The sequence below is a fragment of the Acomys minous genome, assembly GCF_964271855.1.
Source record: "Acomys minous genome assembly, chromosome: 14".
Classification (NCBI taxonomy): domain Eukaryota; kingdom Metazoa; phylum Chordata; class Mammalia; order Rodentia; family Muridae; genus Acomys; species Acomys minous.
The window spans coordinates 66,700,819-66,723,494 of record NC_140496.1 but is presented as its reverse complement, the minus strand read 5'-3'; the positions used below and the strand labels follow the sequence as shown (position 1 = coordinate 66,723,494).

At 40.4% G+C, this 22,676-nt stretch overlaps 1 protein-coding gene across 4 annotated transcripts in view; it reads right to left on the bottom strand.

Moving 5' to 3' along the window:
• Positions 1-5,741: 5,741 nt before the first annotated feature.
• VAV3 (vav guanine nucleotide exchange factor 3) overlaps positions 5,742-22,676 on the bottom strand; it is a 334,337-nt gene continuing 317,402 nt past the window's right edge. The window contains exons 26-28 of one of the 4 annotated variants that reach the window (XM_084756028.1): positions 10,722-10,805; positions 8,494-8,645; positions 5,742-7,894 (exon numbers count right to left, since the gene is read on the bottom strand). In XM_084756028.1, coding sequence (XP_084612154.1) covers positions 7,853-7,894; positions 8,494-8,645; positions 10,722-10,805 — 278 coding nt within the window. In that variant the 3' untranslated portion in view covers positions 5,742-7,852. Of the gene's footprint in view, positions 7,895-8,493; positions 8,646-8,679; positions 10,806-22,676 lie in introns of those variants that run through there. The other 3 variants (XM_084756027.1, XM_084756026.1, XM_084756025.1) reach the window with 3 other exon arrangements.

Below are 22,676 nucleotides of genomic sequence, written 5' to 3'. Positions count from 1 at the left end.
GACCTGCTTCTAGTTTGTTGTATTCCTCATCCCGGTGCACTTTTCACCTCCTTGTTAGCTGCAGTGCAGAACTACAGCAGCAAAATATATGTACATCCTAAGGACTTTGCAGCTAACTGTTTTAAAAATAGCTGGCCTTGGGATCGTAAAAGTCCATAAACTGAAAACAAAAGAGAATACTATCTACATGAAATAAAAGGTTGCATTTCTTCCCTTGCAGGATTTAAACTGTATTTGCGGCTGTGCAGAGAAGTCTCAGGAGGGAACGACAGATAGTCTTCTGTACATTTCTGTTCATCAGCTTTGAATCGATGTTAAATAGCTAAATGCATCATCCCAGTGCAGTTGAGGGCTTATCTGGTGCCTTGCTCTTCTGTCTGTCCTACCTGGTTATCCACTCGATGCCCTAGTTCAGGTAGAACTCTAAAAATGAGATAGAAAAACAAAACCTAAACCAGGTAATGAGTAGACCAGGTGAGCTGAAAAAAGGCAAAAGAAGCATCTTTTCAGCACTAATTTATATTCATCGCTTCAGATATTATTAATGCACATTTTCTCCTTCAAATCACTAAGCAACAATATCTAATCATTAAGTGTAATAAATGCTGAGGGCATTTTCCACCTTTCTGCAAAACCACAGCACACTTTTCCTCCCTTTGACATATTATGCAGGCCTAATTTGCACAGAATTTAGGAGTGTTTCATTAATTCATTTAAATAGGGTGCTTGTTCCTAATGAGCCCACTCACACAGACGTACCTAGGAGCCTTCCTCCTGCTGACAGGAGGGTGTGTGATCTTGACACATAGGGTGCTAAAACAGGTAATTCTCTATGGGTGGATGCTGGCCTGAAAAACTGGCTAATACATAGGTAGAAGCGTACTGTCTCCAGGACAGCTGGTTTTACCTACCAAAACGCAGCCTTTGGTTATACTCACGAGGCTGACCCGGACTGACAGAGACTTCATGCTGTATGCATTCTGATAGGTAAACCCTCTCTTAGGCTCACTTTCCTCTTTCCAAGCACTTTGGCCCTTTTAACATCTGTTATAGTATCTGTACTACAAAGCCTTTAATAATCTGGAAAAATAAGGAAGAGAATAATTACAAATTGAACTGTGCTCCACCCTCCAAATTCATATGTCCAAGTGCTAACTCCTGGGTTCTCAGAATGTGACCTGCTTTGTCACAATCCGTTATGATGAGCCATAATGGAGAAGCATGGGACTCTAATTCTACGTGACTTTATGCCTGTATAAGAAGTGGGGATTTGAACACACACACACACACACACACACACACACACACACACACACACACACACAGTGCAAATTATATCTGTGCTGCAACAAGCCAAGAAAATCTAGACATGAGCCTTTAAGAGCAGGCTCTGGGCCTAGGCCTTCAGTAAGTCAGTGGCTCTGCTCTTCTGGCATCTCAGATTCTAGAACGTTTGGATAATGAGTTTCTATAACTACAGGGGTGGCCCTAGGAATGCAGGAGTTTGGGGGAGGAGTAGTAGTGCTGATGTCTCTGGGCCCTAAGGTTCTCCAAGGGGCTCGAAATAGTAAGCACTCAGATATTCACATTGTTTTCCCTTTACCATGTAAATTAGTTTTCTGAAAACAACAACAAAAAAAATCATTAGTAGAGACATCTTTGCTCACCTACGCCAAGTGACTCTTCTTCCCATCTCCCAATCATAATATTCAGCATTATCTCACGTTACGTATTTTTCTGGTTTGTTCCTGTAATCAATAAAGATATAGGCTCCCCAAATATAGGAATTTTTCAGGTGTGTGGTTGTGTTCTGAACCCTAGTACTGTACTGTACTTATAAAGAACTCAATTGTGTGTCTGTTTAATGAATAAGAGGAGGAATAAGTGATTTTCCCGAAACTTGGAGAGCTTATAGTTTTACATTTTCAATGGTCCCTTTCATGGCATGCGCGGTTAATGTTCCCACTTTCTTTTTCATGAATATGACACAGAGCCCACTTCTTACACATCAAATGACTTTCATTCTTCTTACATTCTAAAGCCCCAAATGGAAATTTTCTAAATTAGAAAGAAAAAAAGAATGGAGTCTTCCTGGGGAGGTCTCCCCTCCCTGACTCATTCTTCTACCTCTGTAGAAACCGGGATTTGAGTGTGTGTGTGTGTTATTCAGTAAACACAGACCAAAGGAGTCCTCAAGGGGCTGCTTTTTACTGAGACCTAAAATACAAATTAATATAATTTTCACCCAAAATAACTCATGTCTTTCATCCAGATGTACTGTTAGACTTCATGACATTTCAGCTCACCTGTCTGCTATAGCCAACCACCAGGAAGGCCTCTAAGAGTCCCTAGGTCTTGGTATTTGTCTTTTCATAATCCCTTCCCTGGAGAGGGAGCTGGATTTAATAACCCAAAGTGGAAGTGATTGGATGTCACTTCTGAGAATATTGTAAGAACAGGAGCTGTCATCTGGTGTGCCCTTGCTCTTTCCCTCTTCGATGTTTATTTTGGGAGAAGTAAGATGCCACAGTATGAGGCAGCCATGTGAAGTCTACACAAGGGAATTTGAGGACATAGCCACACCACCACCCTGGCTGGGCTAGGAGGTAACTGTAGCTTGGCTAATACCTTGAGTGAAGCTTCATGGGAGCTCTGGAGCTGAAAATAATCTGCTAATCTACTCCGTGGTTCCTGACTATAGAAACTGTACAATAGTGAATGGTGTCCTCAGCTGTGGAGTTTTGGAGTAATTTGTTACACAGCAGTAGATAACTGATACACCATGCTCTAGTAGAGCATTTGATTTGCACTCTACTTGTGCATAATTTTTTAAGGCATTACTGGCTTGACGTTAACTCAAGATGTTTCTTCCAAAGGCTAAAAACACATTCAAAGAGAATTTTTATTTCTGTATCTGAGTTAACATTTTAAATTTGTAACACTTAGTTTTGTGCGTATATTTAAAATAGTATCCAATTTGCCATTTAAAAAAAATCTCTTTCATTTGCTGTATGTCTGCCAGACCTTTCTTTTAAACATTTTACACATATTATCTTATCCAGTCCTCTGCAGCCAGCTGCTGCTGTCATCCTATTATAACATCGGAGACACAGAAGGATGAGCAGGGTGAGCAACTTCTGCAACCCTAGACAACGGTAGAGGCAGATAGCCTGGGTCTCTGCTTAAATCCCTAACCACTCGTTTGCTGCTGTACCTTAGATGAAGAGATTGGTCATATGAAAGAACGAAACAGTCCAAAGCCATAACAGAAAAAGCTTCAGCACCAAAGGATTCACTTAACCAGAACTAGATCTTTTATGAGTCAAAGACTATTAGATCCATCTTTTAGAAACTATCAGAATGATTCTGTGAGGTCAATGAGAACACACAACAGGTGACTGGTGCACAAAGATTATCTTTTTCTTCTGAGAAGGGGTCATTTGGATGACTGGCAAATCCACAAGAAATCTTTGATGGGACCCAGGAGTCATGCCAGGGTCTACTGATAGTCATGTTCATCTGGCCTTCTGGCAGCAAGAGGGGCAAAAACAGCAACTCCAGTACACTTGCACCTGAGCTAAAATTCCCAACCGCTTCCTACAGGCTGACTTTCAGAAGAAAATCCAGAGGAACTGTACAAGCAACTAGGACATCAGTTCCCAACCTTCCTAATGCTTTGACCCTGTAATATAGTTCCTCATGTGGTGGTGAGCCACAACCATAGCATTATTTTTGTTGCTACTTCCTAGCCGTAACCTTGCGGCTGTTATGACTGGAATGTAAATACCTGTGTTTTCTGATTGTCTTAGGTGACCCCTGTGAAAGAGTTGTTCAAATTCCAAAGGAATCATAACCCACAGGTTGAGAGCCACTGAACCTAGAGACTCAAAAAATATTTTTGAGGAACTTTAGAGACTATTTGTATATGACTTAGAGGGAGGAAATGCAGGTCTGAGCCTTTACTTTGCCAGCACCTTCTATCATCACGACAGGGGCAAACCAGATTCCAGCTTGGACACTGGGCTATTTTGGAGTTCATCTCACTCAGAACTCCTGAGGTAAGATCTGAGGTGACTTTGTGTGCATTTTAACTTGGCACTGGCAGTTCTTACCATCTGGCCAAGTCCCTGTAAAATTAATTGCAGCCACACTGTGCTTAAAAATTCTGGAACTTTCTAACAAAGTCAGAATCTAGAGTGCTTCAAAAGAACTTCTTTCTGTCACCCACCCCAACAAAATCTGGTTTAATCAATGGCACCTGATGGGGGATGGGAAGAGAGAGGATTCTTTGTGACCTCCTCCATTCTGGCATTTGTTCATTGCTTAGAAGAAGTGCCTTCCAGAGACTGCCAGACTAGACAGGTGTATCGCATTTTCATCAGGGTCCAAGGAAACCCCAAAAGCTAGCTTCAGTGCAACCTACAATGACACATGGATCGAGTCCTAATGAGTTTGAGCTGAGTGAATATTCTGTCTTCTTAGTTAAAGTCATGTGGAGCTATTAAATGCCACTTCTGAGCTTGTTTGTGGTTTTGCATATTAATCACTCTGAACATATATCTTTTAGTCTGCCTATCACTTGAATACTGACAATTAAGCTGTGGGTAAGAAACAAAGCCTACACTCTCCATTGTGCTTAGAACAAAAACAGCCAGCTCATAATTTCACATCTGTGTACGTGTTTTGTGGATCAAGAAGCAAGACAGAGAATGAGTTTTTTTTTAATACCTATGATGCACCAGGGTTCATACAAATAGTATTTTTCCATATGCTGTCTCTTCTTCAGCTCTTGCATAATTATTATTCATCATAAATGAAGAAACATGTACTCTGCAGAGTCAGTGGCAGAGCTACGGTTTGAACCCAGATCTAATTGATATAGAAACTCATCTTCCTGGGATACCAATTGATTCGATTCCCTTTGCAGACAGATTCATTTAGAACCTACAAACTTCCCACTTCAATCTAAGAGATGAACCTGATTTATATTCAAGGAATTAAAAAGTTAATACAATAACCACCCAACTGTTTATTTGATCATGGCAGTGATCATGATGATGACCAAACCTGGCTCTGTCTAAGATGGAGTTTTAGGAACTAAGAGGAGCAGAATAATTCTGAATTCTGTACACATTTTCAAACATCTAGATTACTACTTAGCATCAAAAAGCTTTTTCTTGGTAATATGAGTGTCAAAACACTCCTAAATTTTCTTCCCTTATACTGTGTGGAAGGATTGAGCAGTCATTATACTTGCAATACTTGCAATAGCCAGTGGCCCATTACATGCATACCAGCCATGTGATCTCTGCAATTTTGTAACCTATTAATGTGCCTCAGTTTCCTCATCTGAAAATAGAGACAATTTGGGATAATGAGGTAGTCTTTACCACATATAAGGGCTTTAGAATACCAGGTACCATCTCACTAGCATATGGAATAGATGCTACTGGCAAATACAGTGTTTATCTTGTGGTTCCCTGTTCATAATTTTTATAGCAATTTTGAGCTAGCCCCAACCAAAATCAGTGTTAGTACTCCTCGGTAATTATGAAGTTGGTGTGTATTGTACAGGAACATTCAAATGAAAGAATCTTCAACCCTCAAGAAATCATAGATTATCTGCATAGAATGCAGAAGACCTTTGGTTCTATCCCTAACACCACACATGTGTACACACACACACACACACACACACACACACACACACACACACACTAAATAGAGAGAAATTATCTTACTGCAAGTAGTAACTGTTTTATTGACATATTTACAAAATATTACAAAGTCAAATACCATTCTAATTTACCATATTACACAAGGAATACAGACAGGCAAGACAAAGTCCATGGAAAATGTTTACGTCTGTCTTTGGTATTAGAAATCTACACAGATCATGACATTTAAAATCTCCAATACAAAGTATTAAATGTAGACCAAGTTCTCATTGGTAATGTCATGAAAAGAGGCTCTTCTATCCTCTGCTATGAAACTCTGAGGCCAATGAAATGCAACAGGAAGACCACATACCACTTGTGAGGCAGGGAGTCTATTGACTGAAATAAACAATACATGCTACAATACTGTACACAGGAGTGTTTCAATCTGTGAGAAGATGTATTCTCCATAGCAACATTTGCTGACAGTAACAGACAAAACACAGATAAGACCTTATTGGTAGGAATCCATTCCAAGAGTAGACCTTGCCAGCACAAGTTGACTGTACAGAGACATTTTATAAAATATATTTTCATGACCATGTACACATATACAAAAGCTCAATTGTTCTAAAACACAATCACAGTTTACATAATTCTGAGGTAAAGGTCTTGAGTCTGCTTAAATGAGAAGGTCAAAGAGACCCCACCAAACAAATTCCAGCACTCCTGTGAGCTTGGAAAGAACAGGTTGTCACAGCCCATTCATGTCAGAGGTGACCAAAAAAACCTGGTAGAAGGGAAACTTCCAGATCACTTCTAAGATTTAAAAAAAAGCCTCTATTTTTTACATTTATTTATTTATTTATTTATTTTTGCCTAACCAGGAATATTTTCTGAATCTTGTCAGAACACAGCTACTGCTATGAAAGAAATAGTCCATCATGGAAGAGCCAAGTTAGTATCTTAACTTGACTGCCTCAACTAGGGACCCCATGCATCTTAGGAGGAAGATACTTAGACTCCTCACAGAATATAATGAAGGCTTGGTGAAAGAAACACGCTGTAAAATGTATCTTCTGGCTGATTAAGACATAGCTAAAATGGCCTCAGAAGGGACAGCAGGGGAACCTAGAGCACACAGGAGTCAGGTGCCTTTCCTCTGTCCCAGAAACCTACAGAGCACTCAAGGTGCTTTTCTTCCCAAATCCTCAAAAATGATCTTTTGTTTTACTAAGAAGGGGGGGGGGGCGTGCAGGGAATCAGCAAATATGCCCTGGTCTTTCCAGGGGGAGGGGAAAGGTTTGTGTTAATGGGTACTGCAGCTATACAAAGATGTCCTGTGGATTACAGCGTTTCATCTGTCTCTTTAGACACCTCTACCTCTCTGGGATCCCTGGGACTAAGTAGGACATGTCAGGCCACGGTTCCCTTGTCAGGCATGATATTTCCAAGACTCCCTATGAAATCACTAAAGTTGTGAGGCGTTTATACAAAGACAGTTCCTTTCATGTGCTTTTCTTTTTCTTTATAAAGAAGTGTGGAAATATAATCAGGACATCAAATGAATAATTAAAACCCTCTCTGTAATTTATCACTTATGATGCAAACCTGAGCATCAGCCTCTTTCATTTTATCATGAGTAACATCTGGGGATAAAAGTGTTTGCCAGGCAATGAGTCACCTGTTGAACAATTTAAGACGAGAAATGCTAGATCTTTCCAGCAAGCTGGATCTTTCCCAGATGGCAGAACTCTACTTTTTCTTCATGCTGGGAAAAAGCAAAATTAAACTTCTGTTTCTTTGTATCATCAAAAACTGTGAGAACAAAGTAAATATGCATGAAGCATTTCCTAAATGGCTGGTGTCCGTGGTGTCTGACCCAATGAAGAAAGAGAAACCTGATCCAGCCTGTTTGCCGGGCTCTTTGGGGAAGGAAAGCGGCCGGTTTTGCCCTGGTTCCTGAAGATGACAGACTGGCAGGCTGTTTCTTGCACTGCTCTAGGCAAGCCATTAATCTGTCAGTACCAACATCTTTAGAAATCCCAGCATTAAGACTTAGGAGGAGGAAAAAGGAGGGTGTTGAACAGCCAGAAATGCTGCTTTTTAAACACTTCAGTTAACTCCTAATGCAGTGCAGGTTTCTGTCTCTTCTCTTTGGAATTTCAGTGCAGGCAACAGCACTGGATTGGACTTTACTCATCTTCTTCCACATACGTGGATGGAAACCAGCCCACCTGTGAAAGAAAAGCAACCGACAGATGAACACCTCTGCTGCTTCAGATGGTTCTGCAGGCAGAGCAGTCCTCGTCTTCCTAACACTGATTTGGGACTCACTGCCCACCGTAGGTGAGAAAGATTTGCTTTACGGCTAAGATTGGCCTGGTAGAGACAGGGACAGCAACTAAGGAATAAACTAAGCTTAAACAGGCTTCTAATCTAACTAGCACACAAACAAATACACACATGAGGGCTGTGTGGGGCTCAACGCCATGATTCCCACCTCCGCTGTAGGACGGGATGTAGAACAGAGACACTCTATCCCTTTCTTTCCAAGTGGGACTGAGAACTTTGGGAAAATGCTTGGTGCTTATATAAACACCATGCCCTGGCTCTTAACCACCGAAGAACCTGAAATGTTGCCATGCACCAGTCACCTCCGGGGCTCTGTGGTATTGACCCAAGCCATTTGCAACCCTGCTCATAATTTTTGACAGCGATTTTGAGCTAACCCCAACCACTGAGAGGGCGCGTCTACAGCGTGACAGCTGCCACTGACTGTCCAGCCCTCTCCTTCAACGAAGAATGGACGGACATGTTCATGGGGACAACTCACCCGGCCATTCACTTCTCCTCTCCACCAGCCATTTGCGCTCATCTTTGTGTAGATCTTCACCATGTCCCCTTTCAAGAGGGAGAGCTCCCGCATATCTCTCGCACAGAAGTCATACCGAGCGATGGCGATGCCCAGTACTTTAGGACTTAGCACTGTAAAGGAACAACGCAGAGTCTGAGCGGCGTGCAGCTGGTTGCAGCCAGCCATCAGAACCTAATTAGGACCATTGCTAGTGGTGCTATCAAATGCAGAGCTGTGACTTTACTACAGATTAGTGGTAATGACAGAGTGAGTTTGAAAGCAGCACAGTTGCTGTTTCAATCCCATCAGGTGTGATCAAGTTCATTCCAGACAGTAAAATAACCACCGTTCTGCTTTTGACACTTTTCGTGAAAAGCTTTTGTAAAACCAAAGACTAGCTAATAACTTATATGACTATGTGAGTGAATTTGAGGTAACTTTAACGTAAACTGACAACTGAGGGCACTGTACTCTGTTTCTCAATAGAACCTCTGGGGTGAAGCTTTGTGGGTTTTTACCTGGTAACTTCTTTGGCTAAACTCAGAGCAAATGAGTTCTGGCCTCTGATTAAAGTGTGTCAAATCAACAGCATCACTTCTAAGGAAGAGGCACTTCCCCACCATCCAGCCCAGCTTTTTTTATGTTTAACTCATCTTCAGATGAACTCAGTTAACGGTCCCATATAAAATGTTGTCTATGTGAAGATATGAAAGAGTCTTTTCACTGAAAGACTACACAAACTTCTTCTTTTCGTGGAAACACTGACTACCAGTCAGTGTTTATTTCAATGCCTAACCAAAGTCCAGGCACAAAGGTATCATCTTTGTGTCCCGCTTTCTTTGTTTCTTTAATACCCCTGGTGGCAGGAGAGGGGCAACCTGGCCTGAAAGAGAAACTCCATTCAGGCTGCCCATGTTTGTTGCTCCCTAGTGTTTCATAACAGGCTTGGTGGTAACTTCTCCTCCACCTGTTGCTCTCTGCCGTTGTAAAGTGTTTTCAATTTTATGTGCAGTGAGCCTGAGAATCGCTCACCTGAGACTCCTGGGAATTGTATAAATCTTAAATGGTAAAGGAACTTAAGTGTAAGAAAAAGCAACAAATGGAAGCGCCATCCATCTGTATTATAACAGGTCTCAGTGCCCAGGTAGCTCATAACGACCCATGCTACCCTGGAACAGTCCATCCACTTGGCAACAGGGACCTCAGGTCTATCATTCATGACTTTATAATGACAGCCCTTTGTAAAGTCTCCAGGTGTCCATCATAAGATAAACGAATGGCAATTCTGTAGATTTCAGAACTGTAAAGGGAGTAAAAATAGGTCATTTTATTTTACCATTCAGGACACAAACCACTTTAATGGTTTCCTTACTGAAAACGGTCCCATTGCCAAGGTACTGTTCTTAAAGCCAGTGCACATAAAACACCCCTGTGATGGAGAAACCCAATTGTAGACCTAACCGCATGACCTTGCACAGGCCTCTCAACCCCTCTAGGCCACATTTTTCTCATCTGTAAAATGAAAGGTTTGTACTAGCTGGCTTCTAAGGTCTGTTTCAGAATTCTATGTTCTATTGGGACTTACAGGTTAATTTTTTAAAAACCCACAAGAAAACGTGCTTTTTCTAGCCTCAGTGCCTTATAGATAATCATTTAACTCTCCAGGTAATGGTAGAAATTCAGATAAAAATGCCTGGACACCAGCTGAAGAGCTAGGGAAAGGCTGGGCATGGGATTATCATTTCAAGAAATGCATACTGAATCTTATTCTTCTCTCTAGAGGGGAAGTTGAGATTTTTGAGTTCTTTTCATTTGCTTCATGGAAATGAAGAAATACTGATTTTTCTCGACTAAATCTAGTCCTCCGGAAAAGATGAATGATTTTTCAGAGTACTTCCTCTCCCTTCAAATTCCCAATCCCTCATCCATCTCCAAACTCTCTGCACTGAGACAGGATAAAAATGTGTCATATTGAAATTTATGGCATTAACACACACACACACATACACACATACACACACACATGTGGAATGTCATGGCAAACAATGACTTTATGGCAGGGAGGAGTGAATTGCATGGTGGTAACGGAATGTGGGGGATTATGCTTGAAGCGATGTATTTACATGGGAAGCCATATACAGAGGCCGACATATTGTATTTGCACACAGAAGCAAGTTGTAGAGACATATAAAAGCAGTAAGCAGTACCTGACCAGAAAGGAGTGGAAGAAGGGGGAACAAAGCTGTAGTCTGGAGGAGTTACAAAAGAAAAGCCACAGAACAGAGGAGGGGCTTAAAGAGGGAAAGAAAAAGAAGCAAAAGAGCATTTAGGAGTTGGCACAAAAATCTCTCAATACAATGACTTTGTTGTTTGTAATCACAAGAAAACTGTCACATCCGAGTCGGAATATCAAGCTGTGTTTCTTACCCACTATTCTCCTGTCACCATTTCTAAGTGAGAGAAGTATGCCAGACTTTTACGTTTTGACAGACATTAGTTCTGTGATTCAGAGCTGTCTATCATGTTATAGGGAAATAGCAAACCCACTCCATGTTGCCACCCAACCCTCATCCATCCAAGGATGGCCCCAATTCCCATTTTGTTACAATAACAGGAATGAGTAATTTATTGATATAAATATGTTCCTAATAAGAAACAACATGAATATGTACGAGCTTACAAAAAAACAGTACAAATAAGAGCTTATAGGACTGTGTCGATGAAACATAAAGAAACCATGGAAAATCCAAGACATTTGTTAAGCTAAATTCAGACAATATGTTAAGACTCTCTCTTACCCCCAATCAAGCATGCATATCTCAGCTTATTTTCAATAGGGAAAATACAATCAGAAATGAAAGCCATTCTGAATCTTATCCTGGAAACTCAAGTTTTAGAGAGGTACAGCAAACACACTGGCAGTTGTGCTCTCATGTTCTTCTTTTTTTTCTCTACAGCTTCAATAATAAGTTGATTGTATTCATTATCAAGTGGTCCTGAAGTATTAGCTACCATTGCTCAATAAATTAAGTGTATCAATCCTTGAAGGCATTACAGTAACTAGGAGGAAGAAATTAATGCTCTCTTTCTGTTGCATCTGAGAAACTCTGGATTCACATATGACTCTTTGGTCCTTGTCCTTAATCATATTCTTAGCCCTTAATTCTTAATTCTTATTTTTAATCCTTATTCTCAATCTCACAGTTCTCGTCAATGAGCACCATGGTTTACATAACTCTAACATTTAGTCTGCTGATTCTGTGGTGCCACTAACAACAGACAAGGAAAACCTAGGTTATAAACGTTATCCCAGCACTTACTCTTCCCTTCATCTTCTATTACACAGTTTAGTTCAACCATGTCCAGTAGGAGGAAGAGTTCATTTCCTCATCTCTCTCTTACATTTTGGAAAAAAAAAACTACACATAGACGCCTCGACCAAAGCAGAACAATCATGAAGCAGCTTCTCTGAGTCCTTTCCTTTTAGCCCTTTCTTCTATCTTATTTTCTGGCATGTGCAAGTTTCCATTTTGGACCATAACAAGGTAAAATATTACATCGAGAAAGACAGAGAATGAGCTCAATGGAATCTGGCTTACTAAGATTTCATGGAGCACGCACAGCCTGTCCTTTCATCAAGCTCTGAGCTAAGCCTATGTTTTTATATGATGGACAAATAAACTGACTTTTCTGATTTAGCCAACAGTTTTGGGTTTTCTGTCACTTGCACCTATACCTAACCCCCTGAAACAATATCATCAAAGATGCAATAAAAATGGGCTGAGCAAACTGGGATGTGATCATATGTCTTTCTGTATCTCTCTTTTTAGGCAGTTGCCTGACCTTGCACTGTTATCTAAAAGTGGGTTGTCTGGGATCCTAACAGCAGCAGTGACCTACTAAGTATATTATCAGACTCCAGCCAAGCAAACTGGCCAAGGGAATTGTGAGAAATTCTGTTGTTCTTGAAATCGTTGGCTGTGAAGCCCTCACACACAGAAGGACTTATGTCTGGCTCTCTCTTATGAATGGCCTCATGTTTTTTCTAGTTGTTTTGTTTTCTACTCTATCTCCTTGCTCAGTTAAAAGCCATAAAAATAAGAATGCATTGCTAAATGCCATCACAGCTAATTTAAAATGTTACAAGTTCATTTACTACTGTTCAACAGAAACAACGGTTTTCACTCTCCCCTGGCCCCATGTAGTGTGTGTGTGTGTGTGTGTGTGTGTGTGTGTGTGTGTGTGTGTGTTGAGATACAGGTGTGCACACATACAGAAGACAGAGTTTTGTCCTGTTCTATTGCTCTCGTCCTTACTTCCCTGAGATCAATTCTCTGACTGAGCCTGGGGCTAAGGTGCTAGTCAGCCAGCAAGGCCCATCAATCTTGCTGCTTCTGTCCTCACAGTATGGGGTTTGCAGGCTTGTGTGTGGCCAGCCAGCTGCGCACGGCTTTTTAGGTAGGTGCTGGGAATATAAAGTTGGGTCCCCACGCTTACATAGCAAGTGCTCTTATGCACTGAGCAATCTCCCCAGCCCCCACACTGTCACTTTCTTGTGGTCATGATGTACTGTCAGAGAGAAGAGAGGATGACATTTATAATAAAGTAATTAGCCCATGACTAACCTCACTACTACAAAACATCTGGTGTCAGGATTTCTAGATGTCCATCTCCTTGTGTTTGCCAGAACTTAAATTAGAAGCCATGTTCTAGACATTGCACTGACAGGCAATGGGATTTTCCGGCCTTGGACTGTTCTCTATTTGCTGCTTCTCTGGTCTAACTTTATTCATTAAAAAAAGAGACCACATTTCTCAAAAAAAAAAAAAAAATTCTAATGAAGCTAATGTAAGCCAAAAGTCTTAAATATCACAAAAGATAACTTATCTCTAAAGGGAAGAAATGAGAAATCAATGAAAACAATTGAGTGCCATTTAAATAACGTCAACAGTAGGTAGATAAATTAAACATATAACTAGTCTACAATCAAAAAATCTAAAATGTCTAAATATAGGTAATGCTTTAGCAAGGAATGTGAGGCTATGTCAACAGCCCTGTAGGGGGTTACCCCTTTCTCTTACCTAACCTTAAGTACCTTAAAATTATTTGCATTTCAGTCGAGTAGATAGACTTCAAAATTTCTTAAGTTAGACCTAGAATTGGGACAATTCTAGGGTGCTGGCGTGAAGGCACAGTGGTTAAGAGCACTTGCTGCTCTTGCAGAGAACCCAAATTTACTTCCTGCTAGACATATTGAGTGGCTCAAAACTGCCTGTAGTTCCAGCTTCTAGGGGACCTGACACTGTCTTCTGGTCTCCATATGACATCTACACGTCAATACCGACAGACAAATACATATAATGAAAAATAAAATAAATATTTACATGAAATAAAGCCCTATGTCCCAGCTAAACTTATTCCAGATGACTGACTGGCTTCAGCCCATCTCCTGTCCTGTCTCACTCATTCTCGGCCCTGATTAATAAAACAAGTTCTTGGATCGACCTTGGTTCTCTTAGTTCCAGCCTGTGACTTCAAATGTTTTCAACGACATGACGATGAACATCAGCTCAGATTTCCCTCGTTGAAAACTAAACTTACCATCTTCCCCTTTGTAATGCTACTGGCTAGTTTTATGCCAACTTAACATGACTGGCTAGAGTCATTTTAGAAAAAGAAACCCCATTTAAGAAAATGTCCCTACCGGACTGGCCTATGTGCAAGACCATGACATATTTTCTTGATGGATGGTTGATAAGAGAGAGCGCAGCTCCCTGAAGATAGTGCCACTCAAGGTGGTAATTGTGAGTGCTGTAAGAAAGCAGTGGTGCACGCCTGTAATCCCAGCACTCAGGGAGGCAGAGGCAGGTGGATCTCTGTGAGTTCAAGGCCAGCCTGGTCTACAAAGTGAGTCCTGGACAGCAAAGGCTACACAGAGAAACTCAGCCTCAGAAGAAAGAAAGAAAGAAAGAAAGAAAGAAAGAAAGAAAGAAAGAAAGAAAGAAAGAAAGAAAGAAAGAAGAAAAAAGAAAAAAGAAAAACAAGAAAGAAAGCAGGCTGAGCAAGCCATGAGGAGCAAATCAGTCAGCAGTATTCCTCCATAGCTTCTGTGCCAGTTCCTGCCTCCAGGTTCCTGCCTTGAGTTCCTGTCCTTACCTCCATCAGTGAAGATAGACCACAAACTGTTAGGGAAAACAAACCCTTTCTTCCTTAAGTTACTTTTGGCCATGGTGTTTTATCCCAGCAATAAACATCCTAATTGAGAAATCTAGCAGAACCTATTTTTTTTTCTGTTCATGTCTCCATTTTTATGACAAACTTACAAAATCATATAATCTTAGGCTCTTCCTGTCTAATCTCTTTATTAAGCATTTTCTTTTGCAATATCAGGTTAGTTATTCCGTCCATAGCTCAGCTACCACAATCCAGGTACATGCAACATTCTAACTGAAACAGCATCCAACCTGCCTCTTGTTTTCAAGTTCTTTTCCTTCCTTTTGTAAACTGCCTCTCAGCTACTCACCCTAAATGTAGATTCTCTCACCCATTTGATAAATTATGAAGTTCAAACTCTGGGATGAAATCACATGACAATTTACAAATTGGTTCCTCCCCCTTTTCTAACCAAATCTTTTTTTTCTCCTTTATTAATTTATTCTTGTTACATCTCAATGGTTATCCCATCCCTTGTATCCTCCCAGTCTTCCCTCCCTCCCATTTTCCCCTTATTCCCCTCCCCTATGACTGTTCCTGAGGGGGATTACCTCCCCGTGTATATGCTTATAGGGTATCAAGTCTCTTCTTGGTAACCTGCTGTCCTTCCTCTGAGTGCCACCAGGTCTCCCCCTCCAGGGGACATGGTCAAATGTGAGGCACCAGAGTATGTGAGAAAGTCATATCCCACTCTCCACTCTACTGTGGAGAGTGTTCTGTCCATTGGCTAGATCTGGGTAGGGGTTTAAGGTTTACCGCCTGTATTGTCCTTGGCTGGTGCCTTAGTTTGAGCGGGACCCCTGAGCCCAAATCTGCCTATCATAATGTTCTACTTGTAGGCTTCTAGGACCCTCTGGATCCTTCTACTTTGCCATTCTCCCATGCTTCTCTCATTTAGAGTCCCACTAGAATGAAGAATGAATAAAGAAACTGTGGTACACTTACACTATGGAATACTATTCAGCGATTAAAAACAAGGAATTCCCGAAATTTGTGGATAAATGGATTGAGCTAGAAATGATCATAATGAGTGAGTTAACCCAGAAGCAGAAAGACTCAAATGGTATATACTCACTTATATCTGCATATTAGCCCAAGAGGCATGTCCCACCAAAGCCTACACTTACCAGGAAACTGAGACAGAGGGGAGGACATTCTAACCAAATCTTTTAGAAAGTTCACACGTGAATTCTTTTCCCTAGACCAGCTTTCTACTTCCCCATTATGGTCATTGGTTTATTCTAGAATGTTCCTGTTCAAAACCCTAGATGATACCCTTCCTAAAATCCTTGATAACCAGCTCAGATGCTGTCTTCCCTTTCTTGCCCTCTCCTACCCATCTGGTGGACATTCAGTCATGTCACAGCATTTTCTGGTTCTGCTCTTTAATATCTGTATATATATATATATATATAGGTCCACTTATATGTGGGTTCTGAAATACAGGGACCACTTCTGCATCTCCCACAGGATCGGCCCCAGCTTCCACCTATCTTAGCTGGGTATTCGAGTCTGCAGTTCTGTATGTCTCCCCTTCCTACTGGCTCTCTTCACTGCTCAATAAGACTTCCAAGAAAAAAATCTGACAAGATATAAGGGAAAGAAAGTTAAATGCACTCAGGCTCTACTCCCCAGGCTTTGTGAGGACCTTAACCTAGCAGTGACATTCCTATAATAACTAACTCTTTGGCGATGCTGGGCAGCTCTTAAACTCCCCATGTCTAGTGGTATTAACCATGCTGTTTGCCTGAGGAATCTTTTTCAAGAAAAAGGTTAATCAGTTTCTTCTCTCACTGCAATATATCTCTCCCAGCCGAGCATTGTTAAGGGTTGCTAGGGATGATTTCCACGCCTCTGTGTACTATGGCACAATTTATTGTTGCCACTCTTCCTATATGTCAATTTTTCCTGCCTCTGGGTCCTTGATTCTGGGGTGCTATAAAATCAGCATTCAAATGTTCTGGCACCTGCCGAAGCTAAGAAAGAGTGCATTCAGCTCAACTCTAGAGTCAGGCATCTGATAATACATTTTGTACAGTACTTTAAATTATAGACTAAGCTTACCTCCACACTAGAAATATATACATATATGTCTACATACATACATAGACTCACACCTCCTCATTAAGTTTGTCCTATTAGATGCTATTAAGACACCTTAGTACAGGAATCATCAATAGTAGTTGCATGTCCTGAAACAGGATCAGGAAAAGAGCAGGAAAGGTGACATCCAAATGGGAGTGTTGACAGCTGTCATCTCCTGGACTCTCATTTCACTGCCTGCTTAACATCACAGACAACCTCTCTGCTCGTGCTTCTTTATTTTTGGAGCTTCCACAGCGGTCTCTCTGCCACTCATCGCAGTATACATGTACACAACATTAAATCAATAATGAGGTCCTTTTCAGTGACATGATCATTGAGTAGGTATGTGCTTAAGATCAAGCATAATGTCCTGCTTTCTTCAGACACTTTCAGCTTCATGTCCAAGACAGAGGACAGCCTTGCTTGGTGAGACCTCCCAGGAGTTAGGCTATTTGACATATCTGTGATACCTAACTCTTACTGCGATGCCGTTCATGGAACACTGTTATCAAATGAATGATTCACAGTTTAGTGGCACAATGGTTCCAATTAGAAAAAGATGAGGAGCATAATAATACTGCTTATCAACGTTTCTAAGTGAAGTAAACACTGAAGTGCCAGCATTATCTGGTAGAAACATAATCTGTTGAATAAATTGGGAATAAAAAAAGACCTGTGCAGACTGCACAATAACTAAGCGGTTAAATAATTAGTGGTTATCGTACAGTTCTGAGACTTGACTGTGAAGAAAAAGGCATAGAACAAAGGACTATTTTAATCTAAAGGAAAAAGAAACAACAACAACAACAAAAAGAACAGGTTAAGAGGAAAGCTAGGAAAAGAATTGAAGCGACTTTTCTCTGATACTTATACTTTCACTATCAAGGCAACTAGTAAGTGCTCTACAGCATCACAGTCTGCCTTGATCAAATCACAAATGTTCAGGAGGATGCCAAAGTGTATTCAATTTATAGTAACACTGAAGTTAGAAACAAGATGCAATCAACACTTATACTTAAGGCTTTGAGTTATTAACTCATGGAATAATTTTTGAACTAACATCTACTTATCTATTACCTACTTTATAGACTTTTTCCTTAAGTGTTTGTTTGTTATTTGAAATATCATCTTACACTTTTGGTTTTAATCAGCTTATAGGTTCAAATTAATTTACATAACAAATGCTAACAAGCACTGGGCCAGTGTATTTATCAAAAAAGTGACTGATCTGTGCATACTGCCCAGCAGTGACCAAGAGGGCTTTCCCAAGCCTTGAATTCCTAAGTGACATGCTTTGATGAACTGTCCTCGAAGTTTGATTTTTTTTTTTTTTTTTGGTGCCAAGATTGTTTACAGATTGGCCTGACAGTAGAAAACATGCTGAGAATTAAATGAATGTTTAATTTAAATTTATTGTCCTTATCTTGATTTTATTTTAGAATATATACATTGCTTTGTAGACTTCCAATAATATCCAATGACATATTGTCAAATATCTGTTTCTTTACCTCTCTCAAAGAAAACAAAGCAAAAACATCTTGCTTAGTTAGCTATGTTTTAGATCTTATTGCTAAAAATAGGGACAATTTATATTAGTTTCATTTAAATGAATGCTGACATCTGTTAAGTAAAACAAATCTTTTTGAACACAAAATTCAAAGGAAAGTTATGTCCAGGATGTTGGAAGAACCGAGCAGCTGCTTGGATTTCAGCACTCGTCCATGAAAGCATAGTCAGTAACAGGAAACGAAGTACAAGGTCTTTTCTATTATTATGAAAAATTAGGACAATTTGCCTTGGGAAGTCAGAGGATTTATAGGCACACAGTGCATGGGATATGGACTTCATTCTAGATCTGTGTTTTCTAAAACAAACAAAACAATACTCGCTGACATATATAGATTGTTAAGGTACAATAACTATGCTAAGATACTTAAGAATAAAAACAAACATGCAGGACCGCTGACTTCAGAGGAGCTTACAAATTACTGAAGAAACAGACTCATAATGGAAATGACATACAGATATGAAAGACTCCACATCAGAGTGAGACCTATAACAAATGCTGGGAGACAATATAAACCCTTCCAAACTTCTAGGTGTTCAGATTCAAAACCCTAATGTTACACTCACTTCTCCTCTTAATGTTTCCTTTCGTATCTGATGTCTCACTTTTGGCTAGATTATCTCCAAAATCTGTCACCCAGATAGCTAAAGTTTGGTCCAAACCAACATCACTTTCGCCTGAATGCGGAATGAACTTCTAATGCCTTCATCTTCCTTTGTTTACCTAGTCCTTTCTTCCTGTGTTCCTTCTGTATCACAGAAACCAGAACAAACCTGTTAAAACTTTTAGTCACTCTATCTCTTTTGCTTAAGCTCTTCCAAAGGCTTTCCATTTTCTTCCAAAGTCAACTTTAAAGGCACAGCAGGACATCACAGGATCTGGCCTCACCTACCTCTTGCACCTTGTTTCCTAACAGTGTTCCTCTTGCTCCTGTACTAATGACATTGCTTATGTCACGTATGTTATTCCTGTGTACCGTCTGTTCCCTCACTTACATTCCTGAGTGCTTTTACGAAAATGCGATCTTCCCAGTGCAGCCTGCCCTAGCATCCCCTAAGTCCGTGAACACACATCACGGCCCCATGTAATGAGAAAGAAGACAGAATTTACTGTAGAAACAACCTACAATTTAAAAAACAGCTGGCTGGCACTGATTAAATTACGAAGGTAATTAGGTACGTAGAGAGAACATAATCTCCCAAACTCTCATTGTTCTCAATAACTCTTAAGTCAGCACAAATGGTCTATACTAAAGTCACAGGTTCAGCAGTCTGCTCTACAGACAGACAGGGCGTGAGGGTATTTATAGGAACAATAATGAAGAGAATCTCCTGGTTGTATGGATGGCTTTGTTAGAAAGGAGAACTTGAGGGCTGGTGGCTGATGTCAGCCTGATCGACAGGTAGAATAACAACTGCTCATCCATCTTTCTGCTTCACAGCTAAGGGCTCTCTAACTTTGCCCAGCACACAACCAGCCCAGTTAAAAATCCCAAGCCATTCTCTAGCACTTTGAGCATCATTGCCTTGCTACGTTACTTTTTTTTTCCCAGAGAAATTCTCAATTTCTAACACTATGTAATTATTTTCCAACCCACTATCTGCCTTCCCTACCAGCACATAAACTCCACAAGGGTAGATGTTCATCTGTTCCACTCACTGCTCGATACACCTGGCGATTTAGCTAGGGCTTGCCCTGCAGCAGGGTCTTGACGAGGAGTGAATGGATGAATGGCCTATGGAGGAAGATATTGGGCAGAGTGTAATAACTAAAGAAAAGATAAAATAAGTTCTTAGGATAATTGAAGTCCGCAGAAGTGCACCCTGTGAGAACATAGTGGGATACAGGATAGGGGAAATTAAGTAGAAAATAGTGACATGCTTTTTGGTTCGTTGTTGTTGCTCTTATTCTTTGGTTTTGTTTGTTTATAAATAGGCCTACTATGAAGCTCTAGCTAGTATGAAATTGGCAATATAGACTAGGCTGACCTCAAACTTGCGGTGGCAGGCAGGTGGAAGCCCTGGCTTCCAAAGTGCTGAGATTACAAGCACACACACCTATTTCCAGTGAAGAATGACTTTTGCACTGGGGAAAGTGAGTAAAGAAGTCAAGTGACACCAAAATGTATTGTGCAAAGTCCTGAAAAATTGGAGTGTATTCATAGAATAGCAGCCATGATGATTAAATATTTGACAGTCATTCGTGTGATAAAGAGTTAAATAAGTATTTAAAAGAGGGGAGGAGAAAAATATACAGTAAGAACAGGAAAACAGCATACGTAATGAAAAGGTTGTGATAGTTATTTTTAAATATGTTAATTAATTACTTTATAGCATGTTCTGAGGTTATCATAGTACAGTGTAGTCTCTCTCTCTCTCTCTCTCTCTCTCTCTCTCTCTCTCTCTCTCTCTCTCTGTGTGTGTGTGTGTGTGTGTGTGTCTGTGTGTGTGTGAATGTGTGTATGTGTTTGCATGTGAGCATTATGTACTTGCCATAATTAGTTGAAAAAAACAGCTATAGTAACTATACTGAGCATATTTATAGCTATGTAAGAAAGAATACTTAGTTTTGTTCAAGGCAGAAGGTAAATGCTTTGTGTGGTAGTTAGAAATGAAGTGACCTCAGTGTCCAAGCAAAGACTGATGACCACATTCTAAAAATGTAATAAAAGATACTTGTTCAAAAGGCTCCCTACAGAGCTGACGAGGCTGGCAAGTTTGATGTGCCTAGATGCTGGAAGAATTCTCCAGCATTCATACTTATTGTTAAGGCATTTAGGCTGTATTGTGTAACACCCAATAGGTATGTGTACTACAGAATTAGCTGTAAATAAAGAAATGCTGAATGTAGAAAACTAGATAAGAGAAAAAAGCAACAAAAGGCAACCCTGGCTGATGGTGTACTCAGGTTCTGAATGCTGATAGGACAGAAGAGAGTTGCAGAGTTAATGCTTGTCATGTGCAAACTTAGAACTCAATAGCATAAGCAGTGTATCAGTGGAATATGTCATGCCAAAAAAGCTCTTGGCATTTTCTTGCACAGCTAGAACCCTGATGGAATTTTTAGAAAGAAAAATGAAAAATTTCTCAATTCAGATAAATGTGCACATCTTCCAGGCAAGAAGGACTGGGCAAGTAAATCCCTGAATCAGGGCTATCACGTGATTGCAATGCATTCAGTATGGGATGATCACATACACGTATTAAGTGCATTGAGCTCAATTTTAATTTAGAAATAAGGCTTCTAGGATTGGACACTATTGAGATAAGAAGTGCTAAGAACATAAATACTGCTTTTTGAGCCATGAGATATTAAAAAAGATTGCTTTGAATGAGGGTATCTAAAGGTATAGTCTTTAAGTTTGTAATCCCAGAAGTGCTTGGAGCCATCATGCTCAGAACAAAAATGCATTAGAGAAGCCAGTGAAGCTCTTGAAGGGTAAATAAAAAGGGGAGCCTAGCATGGCCTGGCCGTAGCAATGTACAGTCTTGGTCGACCAGCTGTCTGAGAACTGAATAGTTCATTGATACCACAGATGTGTGAAGAGGGGAAGTATGAAAATTTCAGGAGAAAGTTATAATTAACTTGTCCCATAGTTCACACAATGAGCTAAAGCCCAGGAAGTAGAACCAAAGTGCCAAGAGAAAGTAGAAGGGCCTCACCGATGATTTAAAATTTGCCAAATAACACAAAATTTTCACACTGGGCAACAGCATGGGACATATGGAAGTGGTGTCAGGAGCAGCAGCAGTGATTGCTGGAGCCAAAGCATCCCACACTGCCCACGTGCCAGACAGTCCTCTAAGTGCTTTACACCTACTGACTCTTTTAAGGCTCAACATCAAAATTAAACACCAAGACACAGAATTGAGTGGTGAGATCAAGTAGGGAACTCTAGACAAACTATTTCTTCCCTCTAAGGAAATACATCAAATTTGCAAGCTTCTGTGGAAACCTGTTTGACAGGGGCAACCTTTAATAGTGTGTTTTGTTCTGTTTCTTGCAGGGCTGAAGGTTTATGGAATACTCCACTGGAGATGTTAATTTAATGTACATAAATGGGATTTATCAATTTGTGTTGTGTCAATTGACAAGTTATTGAATATCAGTCAGGATTCTCTGGTTCTCACATTCCGTGCAGAGTATTTAAGGCCATGATCCAGACACACGGCTCTAGAGAGGTTTGGAAACCAGTCGTGGTTCATGGTGCTTTCTCTCAAGACAGGGTGTATTCCATGCTAGCAAAGCTGTAACACACTGAAAGTAGTTCATGGATTTGAAGACTGGTTCTCCCATA